This window comes from Schistocerca serialis, chromosome 1 (genome assembly GCF_023864345.2).
Source record: "Schistocerca serialis cubense isolate TAMUIC-IGC-003099 chromosome 1, iqSchSeri2.2, whole genome shotgun sequence".
Taxonomy (NCBI): Eukaryota; Metazoa; Arthropoda; class Insecta; order Orthoptera; family Acrididae; genus Schistocerca; species Schistocerca serialis.
The window spans coordinates 293147194-293164173 of NC_064638.1; the positions used below are offsets into that span (position 1 = coordinate 293147194).

Consider the following 16980-nt stretch of genomic DNA (forward strand, 5'->3'; position numbering starts at 1 on the left):
TTTGAAAGAGAGTATTCCAGTTAACGTTGTCAAAAGCTTTCTCTAAGTCAACAAATGCTAGAAACGTAGGTTTGCCTTTTCTTAATCTTTCTTCTAAGATAAGTCGTAAGGTTAGTATTGCCTCACGTGTTCCAACATTTCTACGGAATCCAAACTGATCTTCCCCGAGGTCCGCTTCTACCAGTTTTTCCATTCGTCTGTAAAGAATTCGCGTTAGTATTTTGCAGATGTGACTTATTAAACTGATAGTTCGGTAATTTTCACATCTGTCAACACCTGCTTTCTTTGGGATTGGAATTATTATATTCTTCTTGAAGTCTGTGGGTATTTCGCCTGTATCATACATCTTGCTCACCAGATGGTAGAGTTTTGTCAGGACTGGCTCTCCCAAGGCCATCAGTAGTTCTAATGGAATGTTGTCTACTCCCGGGGCCTTGTTTCGACTCAGGTCTTTCAGTGCTCTGTCAAACTCTTCACGCAGTATCTTATCTCCCATTTCATCTTCATCTACATCCTCTTCCATTTCCATAATATTGTCCTCAAGTACATCGCCCTTGTATAAACCCTTTATATACTCCTTCCACCTTTCTGCCTTCCCTTCTTTGCTTAGAACTGGGTTGCCATCTGAGCTCTTGATATTCATACAAATGGTTCTCTTCTCTCCAAAGGTCTCTTTAATTTTCCTGTAGGCAGTATCTATCTTACCCCTAGTGAGACAAGCCTCAACATCCTTACATTTGTCCTCTAGCCATCCCTGCTTAGCCATTTTGCACTTCCTGTCGATCTCATTTTTGAGACGTTTGTATTCCTTTTTGCCTGCTTCATTTACTGCATTTTTATATTTTCTCCTTTCATCAATTAAATTCAATATTTCTTCTGTTACCCAAGGATTTCTGTTAGCCCTCGTGTTTTTACCTACTTGATCCTCTGCTGCCTTCACTACTTCATCCCTCAGAGCTAACCATTCTTCTTCTACTGTATTTCTTTCCCCCATTCCTGTCAATTGTTCCCTTATGCTCTCCCTGGAACTCTGTACAACCTCTGGTTCTTTCAGTTTATCCAGGTCCCATCTCCTTAAATTCCCGCCTTTTTGCAGTTTCTTCAGTTTCAATCTGCAGTTCATAACCAATAGATTGTGGTCAGAATCCACATCTGCCCCTGGAAATGTCTTACAATTTAAAACCTGGTTCCTAAATCTCTGTCTTACCATTATGTAATCTATCTGATACCTTTTAGTATCTCCAGGATTCTTCCAGGTATACAACGTTCTTTCATGATTCTTGAACCAAGTGTTAGCTATGATTAAGTTATGCTCTGTGCAAAATTCTACAAGGCGGCTTCCTCTTTCATTTCTTCCCCCCAATCCATATTCACCTACTATGTTTCCTTCTCTCCCTTTTCCTACACTCGAATTCCAGTCACCCATGACTATTAAATTTTTGTATCCCTTCACTACCTGAATAATTTCTTTTATCTCGTCATACGTTTCATCAATTTCTTCATCATCTGCAGAGCTAGTTGGCATATAAACTTGTACTACTGTAGTAGGCATGGGCTTTGTGTCTATCTTGGCCACAATAATGCGTTCACTATGCTGTTTGTAGTAGCTAACCCGCATTCCTATTTTCCTATTCATTATTAAACCTACTCCTGCATTACCCCTATTTGATTTTGTGTTTATAGCCCTGTAGTCACCTGACCAGAAGTCTCGTTCCTCCTGCCACCGAACTTCACTAATTCCCACTATATCTAACTTCAACCTATCCATTTCCCTTTTTAAATTTTCTAACCTACCTGCCCGATTAAGGGATCTGACGTTCCACGCTCCGATCCGTAGAATGCCAGTTTTCTTTCTCCTGATAACGACGTCCTCTTGAGTAGTCCCCGCCCGGAGATCCGAATGGGGGACTGTTTTACCTCCGGAATATTTTACCCAAGAGGACGCCATCATCATTTAATCATACAGTAAAGCTGCATGAGAAGCATAAAATGTGAGAACACATTGTAATCTATCAATTGACCTCAAAGTTTCATGTTGTATTTTATGTTGGTTGGTGACTACAGAACTATCAATTAAAATTAATTATCATAAAACATATCTTTCAAATTATAAAGTTGTTTTGTGTTCAGTGTGCTGTGAAAAATCAGTGACACACCCCACGGAAACAACCAAGCAAATCAAACGTCACTGAGCATTGCTTCAAATATAATTGTAAAATGAATTATAATGAGACCGGTATCTTAGTTCAAATTCCATATTTCTGGGATAGCATAATTAAGGAGTCTATCACACTAAAGATTCAGAAAACAATATAAAGAGATTTCAATTTAAGCAAGATTTGTGGTGCAGCACTCGATTTATTAGGATCTCACCAGCCATCACATCAACCAGATCTGGAAAATGCTGAGAGAATTTGCGTTTTGCAGAATATCAGTAAGAGCTTTGAAAACCAAAAGAACATCAAAAAGCATAGTGGGGATTGGGAATAGAACTTGGGTATAAGTGGTGGTTAGAGTCCCACTGTAGTTCAGTCTGGTTGGAGTCCAGGCAGTGAGTACACACAACAGCAAAACTCACACCACCTGTAGAAGATAACTAGATTGGTCATTAAATATTGTGCATAAAATGGAAACATTAACTTGGCAGAACACCCAGAAGCAGACAGGTGACCGACCACCTTACTTGTTTAGCCAATTGTTTATATGTCTTCCTTTTACCAACAATAGTTAATAAAATTCTTTTATTATTTAATGTTTTTCATTAAATTTCTTGCTTAACTATTACTGTAAGGGAAAAATCTTGTTAATATTCTGCTTTTCTTTCTTAAACTCATCTCAATGTAGGTCTCTATTTAAGATTTATTCAAAACAGATTTCTTCCTGCAGCATTATACGAAATATTGGTATAAATCAGTGCTCTCACATTTATTTCCCATTTAGGAATCAGAGCCTTGGAGAAGTTCAGCGATTGTACGATGAACAACATTTTGAACAGTTAACAGAAATCCTACAAGAAACATTTCGTTATCAGCAACCCAGTAATGCTGTTGGTAGCCCTGAGAATTGCCCAGATCGTGCTACACAATTAGCAATGCTTATGGATGCACTGTGGCAGCTTAAAAAGTATCAGGTAAGTGTAACTACCTTGTGAAATTGCATACTATTACAAATAAATATAAACTTGTGCCTTCAATCAAAAAAAGAAATTTATTTAAAGAAATAAGTTTTCTACATTATTTTGTGTTCTGCGATATTTTGAATGTGTAGTCATTCTCAAGCAACTGCACAGACATCACAAAAAAACATAATTTGAATAAAAATTACAAAGGGTAAGGTTATTTAAAGAGTCATTATACAGTTCATAATATAACAAATTGAATAATAAATAATTTGACTAATAAATCGAGATTCTAAGGCTGTACATCAAATGGTATGAAATGATTAACAGAAATATCTCTGGCCAACCAACTTACTAGTGTGCCAACAGATTGTTACAAAGTTAGCTGAAATATCTCCTGATAACTGTGCAGTGGTCAGTCACAAACAATGCATCTAATGGTTGTAGCACATTCGAACACTTCCCACTGTGTCTTATGACATTGATGGACCACAAGTGAAGAAGAGAAAGAAAAGAAAGAAAATAATTCTCAGCTTACGTCTTGTTCTTAGCAAAGTTCTGCTTTTTTGGGTGGGGGAGGGTAGATTTACCAATAAAACTAATAGAAAACTCCAGCAGACCAGGCTTTCATCATGTTAGCTTCAGTAGGTTTATGCTGAAAAAAAAAGTTAGAATTTTCTTTCATCTTTTGGCGCATCAAGAAGAAATGTGTATAGTCATCACTTATAGTTGAGTTAATTCGCCAGTGACTAATGGCAACTGGGTCAATGATCTCAAAAAAGGTAAATGGATTTCTGCTCCGTGTAAGAACAAAAATATTTTTGAATTGTAAAACATAGCAACTATAACAAAATTTCTCATTTACATGCACTATTCTGTTATTCACTACAAAACCTGTTAGACTTCTAATAATTAAGTTTTTGTTATTTACAATGTTTACTGATACATATTTGTGGATTCAGTCAATGTAATAAATCATTACAATATTGTTACAAATGATTTTGTTCATCCGTACACATCTTACCCTGTAGCAGGCCTAGGAAAAAAGGGAGAGCTAGTTACAAGATGTCTTCTGTTATAAAGTAATTTTCACAGATCTTATTTTATCCAAATATTGAGTACCTGTTGCTTGTATTGATCTTTCATCTCTGGGATTTTCAGTCCCTTTTAAACTATGTGGCTGTCACCTGTCTCTGTTACGCACCTTGCATCTGGCATCAGAAAAACATAGTGGCTGGTTCCTGACAGACCACTAGAATGCACCTTCTTCTGCTTCTTTAAAGATGAAAGTGTCAATATGTGATAAGAAAATGAAAACATGCACAAGAAACATGAAATATAGTGTGTGATACCAACTGAGTAGGTTGTAACCTGGAAAGAGCAAGCATTGGTTATAGTCACCAGAATAAAAAGAGTGCTTACAATGCTTAACCAGTTACCTACAGGTGTTTTAGGTTAGAGTCCTATAATTTCATGGAGAGTCCATGGTTGACCTATAAGTATAGGTTGAGCTGTTTACTGCTCATATTACACAGTTGGCAATAGTTGAGAACTAATAATGTTGAATACAGGTGTTTTCATTATAACAGAACGCTGAATATAAGAAACAGAAATTATTTTTTGTTTGTATAATTTAGAAAATAAAATCTTGTCATAGGATTTCCACACTTGCCTTCTGGTCCCCACCTCCTCTCTTTCTCCTTTGCCTCCTTTTTCTTCCTCTCAAAGACATCAGTGTTATCATAGCTAAAAGGTAAATTGTAAGAGGTAGTCAAATGAATCAAAATAATTTTTTTGGTTCCAAACAGTGTAATTTTGTTTCCAAAACAATCATCATGAGAGTTTAGGCATATATCCTTCCTGCTTACCAAATACATTACACCTCGCTAATACAATTTCTGGCTACTATATGTGCTATTGGTTCATTGTCTTAATCATGTCTCTTTCTGTCAAAGTAAGTGCACTCTTACATAATCCGTTAGTCTGCAGCAATTTTGAAAGTCAACTAGTGACAGGTTGACACTTTATGGTTGTCTTGCAATAAGACTGAAAGTCACGTGGCCTGTCACGTGACTCGCTCCGCCTACTGCTCGAGTTTCATCTGCCTCCTGCACTCAGTCTGCCCGTGGCGTCTGTTTTAAGTAGTTGACGTTTTGTCTGTGCGTCAGAAAATGTTGAGTGTACAGAAAGATCAACGTGTTAACATCAAATTTTGTTTCAAACTAGGAAAATCTGCAAGTGAAACGTTTGTAATGTTATAACAAGTGTACGGCGATGATTGTTTATCGCGAACACAAGTGTTTGAGTGGTTTAAACAATTTAAAGATGGTCGCGAAGACACCAGTGATGACACTCGCACTGGCAGACCATTGTCAGCAAAAACTGATGCAAACATTGAAAAAATCGATTAAACTTGTTCGACAAGATCGCCGTTTAACAATCAGAGCAGTGTCTGAGTTAACAGGAGTTGACAAGGAAAGTGTTAGGCAGATTCTTCATGAAAGTTTCAACATGAACAAAGTGTGTTCAAAAATGGTTCCAAAGTGTCTCACAATTTAACAGAAGGAACGCCGAAGAATGATTTGTTCTGACATCCTGGAAAACATTGAAAGTGATCCCACCTTCTTACAAAATGTTATTACTTGCGATGAATCGTGGTTTTTTTTACTTACGATCCCGAAACTAAACGCCAATCGATGCATTGGAAAACTCCTGGTTCTCCACGACAAAAAAAAAAGCACGAATGTCAAAATCGAAATTCAAGGCAAATTTTTTTTTACATCAAAGGGATTGTGCACATTGATTGGGTACCAGAGGGACAAACAGTGAATCAGCATTACTGCATTAGCGTCCTGGCTACCCTACGTGAGCGATTATGGAGAAAACGGAACGATTTGTGGACAAAAAAGTCATGGATCCTTCACCAAGACAATGCCCCAGCTCACAGTGAGTTGTCAGTGAAGACGTTTTTGGCAAAACACAACATTCCCATCTTAGATCATCCACCCTACTCACCTGATTTGGCCCCCTGTGACTTTTTTCTTTTCCCTAAAGTCAAGTCAGCTTTGAAAGGAACTAGATTTGAGACTGTTGAAGCTGTAAAAGAAAAAGCGACGGAAGTAATGTATGGACTTACCGAAAATGATCTGCAGCATTGCTATGAACAGTGGAAAATTCGTATGGAGCGGTGTAGAGACCGAGGAGGAGAGTACATTGAAGGAGATAACATGAAATTGTAAATAAATGTTTTTTCCAGTGTCAGTCCGGTTTTTTTCTAGCCGCACCTCGTATGTCTTAATCCTGTAATCTCTTGACTGAAGCTCACACATTGCTTACAAGTGTAGGTACTATCACTGACTGCCTACTTTCTGACACCTCCACCTTCATATTTGTGTCTCCTCTTCCTCACACTGTTGGATCCCTCTCAACCTTTGGTCTGAATGACCTCCCCTCTCCTTTCTAATCTTCCCCAGTTTGCCATCTTTTTTTCCCAGAGGCAGGAACTAGCAGTTCCAAAAAGCTGGATAGTTTCGTTCTTCATGCGTGTGTCTGTTGACAGTAGGAATGGGCTAAACAGTGACTTCTTGATATCACTGATTTCTGTGAATGCTACTTTCTGGTAACTGCAATTTTTAGTTGTGCTCTGTCACAGTTTAAAATCACAACTTGTATTCCTCCACACTGTGCCAACAATAAAACGTGATTTCATTGACTTCTGCAAGTTCTGCGATTTATCACCGAAAATGATACACTGTCATCAGTTGCAAGCAACAACTGAAAGGTGCTGGAAAGTGTGCGTGCTATCTGGTATATCTAACCAGGTGAACAGTTTCAATGCAACAGAATGATATGTTCTTACTTGTGAAGTGTGCAGACAGTATGTCATAGAAGTTGTTATACGGTTTTAAACAGATGATAAATAAATCTGAATGGACTGTGACTGAATAATGAATTGAAGTTTGTGTTGGGGAGGGCACTCTGCTTAGGTAGTTCATGCAGCAATGTTGACCATTGTGCTGTGGTAGTGTAATGATTAGCATTTCTGCCTAGCAAGCAAGAAGACCCAAGTTCGAGTCCCCGCTGCAGCAGAAATTTTAATTCATTTCGTCTGCTTCGATCATTATGATAAATAAAAATTCCATTCTCTGCTTGCTGAAGCCACCCCACACCCCTAAATTTTCTGCCAAGTTATTATTGATGAAGACTTGGTTATGTGTTTTAAGGTTGATGGTATGCAAGTGAAAGTGTTAAAAGCTGACGTCGAAAATAGTTTAAGTGCAATATTTGAATACACACAAAAGTTTACCTGCATGCTATAGTGTTCAGAAAATAGCTAAGTTATGTAGTGGACACCCCCTTACATTTTTCATAGTTTATGTATGAAATATACACATCAAAATACTTGTCAAAACCTTGTACCTTACTTTATATGCGTTTTCTGAATTTACCATGTGGTTTTAATTTTTATGGTGAAAATCTTTCAACTGAATTATTACTTTTCTATCTAACCTAGACTTCGGGCTATGCTGTTGATTAGTCCAAATAACTTTTCCGTGTTGGAGATCATGGTCATGTAGAAAATTTGAAAGGATGTCGTATTATTTTGAGGATGAGATTATTTTATTTCACAGTTGCAATTTCAGCCTTAGGCCATTATTGTGCAGTACCGAAAAAGCTAAGAAATATAATAAATATAAATTGCATGAACATGCCATGTATATAGTAGTATATTCCAAGAATGGCAAAAATAACATATCACTTATATTTTGCTTCAACACCTGTCAAACTTAATAAAAACTTATAAAACAAGGGTTATAAGTGCCCCCAATGTTTTCTATTATGTCGGATCTTTTTTGTACATGATAACAAAGGAGAATCCTGTACATCCCACACAATTTATCTTTTATTTTATTTTTTGAGTGTATCCTGTCTTGTGTAATATATTTCAGCAGTTCCTCATAATATTGTGTAATTACTTTTTAGACCTTTCTTGGTAACATTCTAAGCGCTATAAAATTGTATGATTACATATGCTTGCTTTTCTTTTGCATAATTATATTGCATTTCACATATTAGATTTTGGAAAGAGAGAGAGAGAGAGAGAGAGAGAGAAGACATATCCTGTGTTTACTAGGGAGATCACTGTACAAGACAATTCTCATTATGTCTTTTTTTTTTTTAATTCGTGAACATTTTGTGCCTTTTGTGTTCTTTCATCACGAGCAATGTATACGAATGCAAATTGATGTGAAAGATCAGTGTTGAAATGCTTGTATGGGCACCCAAGCCACTGTAAGTCCATTATGAGAGATAATGTACACATTTCGAAGCCACTCTGTTATAAAAAATCATCCTGTCCAATACTTTTGTACTGTATGACTGTATCATTACAATGGACCGGAAGATGTAGTATCTAATTTTGGCTAAATTCGCATCTATTTTTTTTGCAAAATTCCTGCTTATTTTTGTTGAAATTTGCATGTATTTTGTGAATTTTTTTTCTTTGTCTGTAGATGATCAGATGAACAAATTTAAAAGGCTGTCACATTACATGAGTGAAGATAAACAAATTATTGGTTATTTGAAATTGCCTGTTAAAAAAAGTGCTCATTGGGAACTTTTTGACTGGAATGTTTGCTTTTGGAAAAACTTTTCAACACCTTTTTCTTCCTAAATGCCTTTTGTTTTCTTGGTTTGGCTGTATTTAAGCATTCAAAAATGATTGTTCTGTTGAAAAGCAGCAGCCTTTTCCCACCAATTAAGTGAATGTGTCCGTGATATAAGATGTTTCTGGACATTATTTGTCTTTTCCCACCCAATATGAAGATTTAAAAAATCTGCAGAGTACTAATTCCAACCTTTTGTGGGCATTCATAGTGCTACCACCCATGCTTGACAACACTAGAGATAGAACTGATGAGGCACTTAGAGTAGAAGTAGAACTGAATGTACAACAAGTAGACTTTAATGTTAGGGAAATTTCAGCGCCATTGAAAAAAGTTACAGATTTTGTTTTCCAGTTGCCATAGTGCAGACAGCAGGTGCTGTAGGGTTTAGTTACAGATGGCTGTGAGTGTAAACAGACTAGAATTTTGACTGCCATAGGGGAAGGAGCAGTGTGGGGAAATAAACCCCGCCTCCATTTTGTTGGGCAGTAGCCTACAGCAGAACTGACACATTGTCACAGGGATCGTCTGTCTCTTCTGATGTTGTAACAGTCATAATCGAAATCCGTGATGGACCAAAATTAGTTGCCTCACTTATTTCAAAATAAGAAAAGAAAATAGCGAGCAACACACAACACAAAGCATTTCGTAATAGTTATCCGCAATTGCTTGTTGAAGTAAACAGAGTATTGTTAATAATGTAGTTCAGGCTCCACCTTTGGCAGTGTTTGATGCAACTGCAGTTCAAAACATCCATCACCTAATTTGCCACATTAAAACTGCCCACATTATCCTATCTTTTGAGCTTTTGTTAACAAACAAAACATACATGTTTCTGTCTTACAAAATGTTAGGTCCCAAGGCTGAGTGCTACGTTGCATTACACCATGTACATCTTAAACAGTCACAGTTGGCATGGCATCGGATCACTGATCGCATTGATACATCATTACGTTAGTACACTCTAATTCTGCAAGTAGTTTCTTGCACACATTATCTTTCCAAATTGGGTTTCACCAGATGATGTACAATGCCAGTAACTGCTCACATTTTCAATGTTGTATACAGAAAATAAAGCTATTTCAAACTATCCCTGATGAATAACTCGTCTGGGTGCAATTCACTATGAAACAGTATCTATTAAGTAATCTTGCATTTCCGCATTTTGAGGCAGAATTCGCATCAACATCGCATTTATTGCAAAATGCGATTTTTTTCTGGTCCCTAATTATTATATAGAAAGATGTATTTTTCCAGCAAATGTAAAATGACGTGATACTATGCCTACAGTTGTTCTTGCTGGAATGTGCTGTTTCTGAAAATAGCACAGAAAAGGTGACTTACAAATGTATTTTCGCCAACTGCCTCAGTTCACATATAAAAAGGGTGTACGAACATCAGTTTATTGTGATTTGGGTCCGCCTCGATAGCTGAGTGATCAGCATGGTGGAATGCCATTGCAAGGGGCCCAGGTTTGATTACCGACTGGGTTGGAGATTTTTCTCTGCTCAGGAACTGGGTGTTGTGTTGTCTTCATCACCATCTCATCCCCATCGACACACAACACGCCGAAGAGGCATCAACTCAAAAGACTTGCACGAGGCGATCTGTCTACCCTATGGGAGGCCCTAGCCACATGAAATTTTTCGTAGAGCAGATTAGCTTCGTAGATAAGTTGTTTGACCATAATAAGGTAACACTCCCATAGCATGAGACAGAGGTTCTTAGAACAAAGCACGAATGTCGGTCAACAGATGGCACTACATTGAATGTTAAATGCTAATTTTAGTTGCTACTTGTGACTTCTAGTTGCAACATGTCATTGACATCACAACCAAACTCTAATAGTATGAAACACATTTCTTAGAAAGAAGGAAGAACTTCAGCAACAGATGGCACATGGCATTGAATGTTAAATGCTACTCTTAGCTGCTACCTGAAACTTCTAGTTATGACTGAAATTGCAGGCAAATACAGGAAAGTTGTTGTTGTGAATACTGTGACTTCTGAATCTCTGCGATTTGTAACAGATACACGATTTCTTGCCCACCTCTATATGCAGTACTGCAATTCCACCTCCTTGAGGGCAGTACTGACTAGCAATTCTATCTCCTTCTATTTTTACAATTTTTGCACGAGATTTTTTTCTTTTTTTTTTTTTTAAAAAAAATTAATATAAAATAAATTGGTGATTCTTTATTGATGATTCTGTAGGTGCTCAAGTGACTAGCAACACTCCCCGCTCTCTCGCTCCACATTTTCAGAATCTAAACTAGAGACTGTACATGTGTTCGTGATCCTTTGTAACTCTTACAGTAAGATATTTCTCTGTTGAACCCAATATAAAATGAGCATGAAAGATTTGACAGGAGAATGAAAGCTAGACACGGTCTACTGAGAGGAAAGAAAACAGTGTCTGGCTAGTGAGAAGTAAGAAAAAGTATCAGTTGTTAGAAATAACTGTGTACAATAAAGACTGAGAAGAAATATTGTTAACGAACATGCTAAGAGAAATTGATTGATATAGCATAAGCAGAGTATAACTTGCAGGTGGAGAAAATTACAGTTTATTTTAATTTTGAGGTCTTCCGCTTTTCAATCTTTCTCTCACATTCTTTCTGCCATGCCTCATCTTGATTTCTCTGCCTGTCTTGCTTTTCTCTTTCCCGTTAAATGTTGACCTTGAATTTTGACACTGCCCCATTTTTTTTTCTCCAAATGTGTCATTACTTTTGTTCTTCAGCTGTGTAGCGAACCAATTATTATTATTATTATTATTATTATTATTATTATTATTATTGTGGTAATGACTGGTGCTGTTCAATATCTGCCGGTAATGTGGGTGGTGATTTGTTTTCTTGCACTGGTACACTTTTTCTATATATTGATTAGATCCATAAACCAGGAAAACAGGTTAGTCTTTTATTTGTTTTGCTGATACTGTAGCAACAATTATTTCAAATTTTCAGGAATGTTTCTACTGGGGTGAAGCATGCTGCAATGAAGCATTTCAGAAATACCTTGGCTCAGAAGACAAGGAGCAACAAAAATGGGCCACAACCATAGAGAAGCTACTTGCTGGTTTGGAATCCTGTGTGACCAAGGCTGGACTCTCTGTTGGTTGGTAGTTAATTGTTATGCTTATGAATTTTGCTTTCTGTTCTGTTTCTTAGTACTGTTAACTGGAAATTGCCATTCATTGTATTTTTGCCTTTTCATGTCCAGCAAAATGACTGCATATTGCTGAGTCACTTACTGGAAAGGAAAATCATAGCCAAATCCACAGGAACAGATACTGAATGTTCAGCATATGCTTTGAAAATGAACATTTTTCTTTAGAAAAAATATGGGTAAGGAGAGGATTGGGACAAATGAGTGAGCTTTGTCTTGTTAGAGTGATAATTAAATGTATTTTGCATTGACCTGCAGACAGAATGGCTAACATTCTTTAGATACCATGCTGTTCTGTGGGGCTGCGCTAAGACTGAACACTTTTTAACATTTGTGTAAGTGACATCATACACAGTGTAAACAAAAAACTGCCACAGGTGTAAAATTACTCAAAAAGTTTCAAACATATGATTATAAGTAGATGATGTTATAATAGAACAAGAAAATAAAGCTGAACTGCAACATTCCATATACCATCTTAATGGTCTGTGAGTGTGGCTTATTACGCAAGAAAAATAAAAATAATGGCATACTGGGGAAAAGACCCACTAAGATCCAAAGTAGTCATTAACAACAAAAATACAGAATAAACTTCCACCTTTAGTTACTTAATATGTGATATTAGCAAAAATAAAGATAGCCACTGTAAAAAAAAAAAAAAAAAAAAAAAAAAAAAAAAAAAAAAATTCAGGGCAACATGTGTGGCCAGACTGGAATTATGTATGGATGTGAGAGCTGGGTGCCAACACAAAACAACGTCTAGATTGCAGATCTTTGAACTGCTAAGAACAATAAAAGGATGTGAAAGTGAACCAAAGGTCACGAATAAAACTACAAGAGACGTATTGAAAATAGAATCAGTGAACACATGAATGAAAGAACACAGAAACAGATAGGGGACACATGTAAAGAGAAGAAGCTTGTGATGATGTGGTGGTGATATGATGATACTACTTTTACTGCTGCTGCTGATGATGTTTGTCTTATAGTGTTATCTTCTGTGGCAGTGAAGCCAAGGTCAAAGAAGTATTTATTGTACTGAATGATACTGTGACAATTTGTGTAAAGATGATAACCAAATACCTTGTAGAAGCTTCATCAGGGACATTGAGATTCTTACACTCACATACCAACACAGTTACTCTCTAATGGTATATATGATTAATAATAATAGAGTTAATTTAGGACAAGCTATAAAATTCACAATCACAATACAAGAATTAAAAATAAGTTACTTGTGGACTATGTACCCTTGTTGAGGGTTTGGAATGGAGTTTTATATTCATTGCAAAAGTACGCAAGTGGTTGCCAGTAACAAGTCAGTAAACTGGAAAAGAACTAGATATTCAGACAAAGTAAAAGAAGGAGTTCCTTATTATCGTTCTTCCTATAATTTATTAGAAAATATGGACCTGGGGGGGAGGGGGGGGGGGGTAAATTTTGATTGTATCATACAGCTTATTAACTTTGGCAGTGTGTATACTGCTGATAGTATTCTCTGAATTCAGAAATGCTTAGTTAATACTTAATATGAATCAAGAGGTAAAAACAATAGAGTACTGTAGGAGGAAGAGCAATACCTTTTTTCAGAATCACAACTTTTGTTATATGAGAATAATTCCCGTAATTATCAGCGTGAATGTATTAGTGCCAGTCATAATTGTTCCTAGTCTTTATTAAGGAAGTACCATGCAGTACTACCTTCTGCCTGCTGCTATTAATTTGACTTGTTCCTTGTCCCTGATGGTCCTTGTTTTTATGTGATCTAGTTACAAGGGATTGGATTAAATCTTGTACATACCAGTAAAGTTAGTTAAGAGTGCTGTATTTGTCTGCTTATTTTATGTCATGATCTCGTAACAAGATTGTATATTTTATTCTTTATACGGATGGTTTGTGTGTGTGTGTGTGTGTGTGTGTGTGTGTGTGTGTGTGTGTGTGTGTGTGTGTGTCCTTTTTTACTACAGTCTTACATTTTATCCAATGTTTTAAAGTTGACAGCCCCAGGTTACCAAGATTAGTACAAAATTTGATGCACATGTTGTGCCACCAATTGGAAGCACCTGAAACTGCTGTAGAAATGCCTATTGAGACTGTGACACCATGGATTTTGTTGCAGCAGATAATTCAATGGTAAGTTTAATGTAGCAAGTATTTTAAAAACTACATATTGAACAGGTAATAGAGGGGGGGAAAAAACAAGGGGAAAAGTCAGATAAGAACACATAAATATTCAATAAATCATTAATTGAAGACATTGAAAACTTAACTAGGGGAGATGGTAAACAAAGATAATTTTATTATTATTGTAAGGGAAGTCCTTGGTGGAATATAAATAATGGAGGAAGTATAGATAACAGCTTAAAGTTGCTTTGAGTCATTGGCAGGCACAGAAACAAAACTGAGAATGTCACTGAGCTGTCAGATGAATCCTTCTTCATGGCTAATGCACACAGACACTTGCATTGCTACGGCTACACTGTCTCAGGCAACTGCAGCACGACTGCAGTAGATGTTATATTGGGTGAAGTGGACGAGATGAGAAATTAGGCAGGTAGCCACCTCTTTCCCTACTCTGACTGCACCCTATGCACCCACCCATATTCTGCCTGCTTCCTAAAATGCACAAACTAACCATCCAACCACCGCCCCCCCCCCCTCCCGCCGCCACCACCACCACCATCACCACCACCCAATTGCAGCTCATTACTGTGGTCTCGCAGAAAAGATCTCTGCTCTCGTTGAATAAACCCTACACTCTATTACCAACAGTCTAGCATCCCACATCATTGAGTGAAACCATTTCACAGAATTGTATTTGCTTTGGGATTACAGCCTTGTTCAATTTTTTTAAATAATGTAATGTTCACCATAGATTATATTATTTGACAGTTTTCACACATTGCAATTTTGACAGTAGATCATTGTCAAGTGGTAAGCTGCAGTTAGTATATACACTAAACATACATTCCACATACAAAAGGCATGTATGTTTCACGTTACATCCGTGTGTGTGTGTGTGTGTGTGTGTGTGTGTGTGTGTGTGTGCTTGTTTTGTGTGATGATCTCATATTAAGATTATGATTTTTATCCTTTATGCAGATGGTGTATGTGACAAATGCTGAAGTGAGCCATGAAAGCTCAAAATTTTACTCAGTTTATTTAAGTTGATACCTACTGTTGTTCAGCACGTGAATAATTTTTGTTATTCCGCAATCCAGATTGTTATGTACCTAATATGAAACAGTCGCTAGAATGTCTAACTTTAGTGTATATACTGGTATTGAGTGCAGCTTACACTTGACAGTGACCTAAGATAAAAATTCTAATCATGGAAATTGCGTTGTGATACTTTCTCGCCACTGTTGATGCCACCCCCATATACTCTGATCCTCCACTCCCAAGGCCTCCACACCTGTAGGCTTGCTGCTGTCAAATGTTACCTCTAGCAATGTCCTACTGTTAACTGTACAGCAAGAAATATTATGTAAGATATAGAAAAAGTAGCTATTTCTTTACAACAAATGAACTTCTGAATGGTTGTTCCCACACTGAAAATGTTCACTTGGAATGATCGAACTTCTTTTTCATTGCACAAACACGTGGAATATACAGGGTGTAAATTTTAATTTGAAAAACAAGAATAATTCAAAAAATAAGCTTCACACAAAAAAATGTGTAGAATCCAAAGTTGATTATTTTCGAGGGAGACATCTGCTGGTGCTAAAATTAGCCCACCACCCCAGCCGCCTATGGGTGGGGTGGGAGGCAGATTTAAAATTTCAAATGGAAACCCCCATGTTTTTATTGCAGAATCAGATTCTACATAAAAAGGTACGTGCATTTTGTCTTAAACATTTGTTTTGAGTCTTGGTAGTTGGCGCTGTAATTCAAGAAAATCCATGTTATCATTTTTGTGTGGAAAATGGTTACGGATGAATAAAAAATACTTATTTAGTTCGTAAATTTTGATTCACTAAAACTAAAACTCTCCCTCTCTCCCCATAGAGTGGGGTTTGAGAGAGAGGAATTAGAGTTTTACAAACGTTGACCCAAATATTAATTTTTTCCGTAGAGTCCGGTAAGTTTTGTTTGTTTCATGGTCATGAAGCCACACAACTTTTAATTATCAAACAAATCATCTGACTAGCCAACTAACTAACCAAACATCCTACTTACTAATGAGTGAACTCATTAACTCACAGAGTATACAAAGTAAAAGACTAACTGAGGAAAAGACTAACCCACTCGCTAACTAAAGATGAACGTATTCCCGTTCAAGATTTGGTGGTCCTGAAAAGAAACGATTGGTTTCGTTTTATTGTTGATTATTTGCAAATACTTGCAAGTAAATGAATTTCAGGGTGCTTGTTTCCAGTAAGTCCCCCGCCTCTTGGCCTGCTTGTTGTCCATAAATCCCTTGCATCTCACCGTTTTATGAAATCAAGTGTTCAAAATGATGACCTCCAACTTCGATGCATTTATTGACTCATGCTGTAAATCCCTGCACATATCTTGATAACATGTCTGGTGTAATTGCAGCACAAGCATCTCTTATTCTTTGCATCATGTTTTCATTAGTGGTAGGCGTTTCTTGATAAACAATATCTTTTAGATAACCCCATAAGAAAAAATCTGGCGAGGTAAGGTCAGGGGATCTGGCTGGCCAATTCACAGGACCTGCTCTGCCGATCCAGCGATCATGAGAAAGTCGATCTATGTAGTACATCGCGTGCTGCTAATGAATAATGTGCCAGATAGGCCTTCAACTAGATCTGGCAGTTCATTTTCAAGTAAGTTCCAATATTTGTTGCCATTCAAATTACCATTGATAAAATATGGACCTATCAGTTTATCGTCAATTATACCACACCAAACATTAACTGACCAAGGTCTCCACTGAACTGCCCAGTAGTGAAAATTAGACTGTTTTGGAAGTCACCACCATGTAGTTCCGGATGCATGGGTACATGGTATCGATGAAAGTTATGGAGCTTCAGGATTTTCCAAACACTAATGTGTGAA

General features: G+C 37.0%; 1 protein-coding gene across 1 annotated transcript in view; it reads left to right on the top strand.

The window, feature by feature from the left end:
* Window positions 1-16980, top strand: part of LOC126468927 (calcineurin-binding protein cabin-1-like) — a 260620-nt gene that overhangs the window by 113529 nt on the left and 130111 nt on the right. The window contains exons 14-16 of the mRNA XM_050096590.1: window positions 2941-3130; window positions 11754-11904; window positions 13950-14088. Of these exons, the coding sequence (XP_049952547.1) occupies window positions 2941-3130; window positions 11754-11904; window positions 13950-14088 (480 nt within the window). The remainder of the gene's footprint in view (window positions 1-2940; window positions 3131-11753; window positions 11905-13949; window positions 14089-16980) is intronic.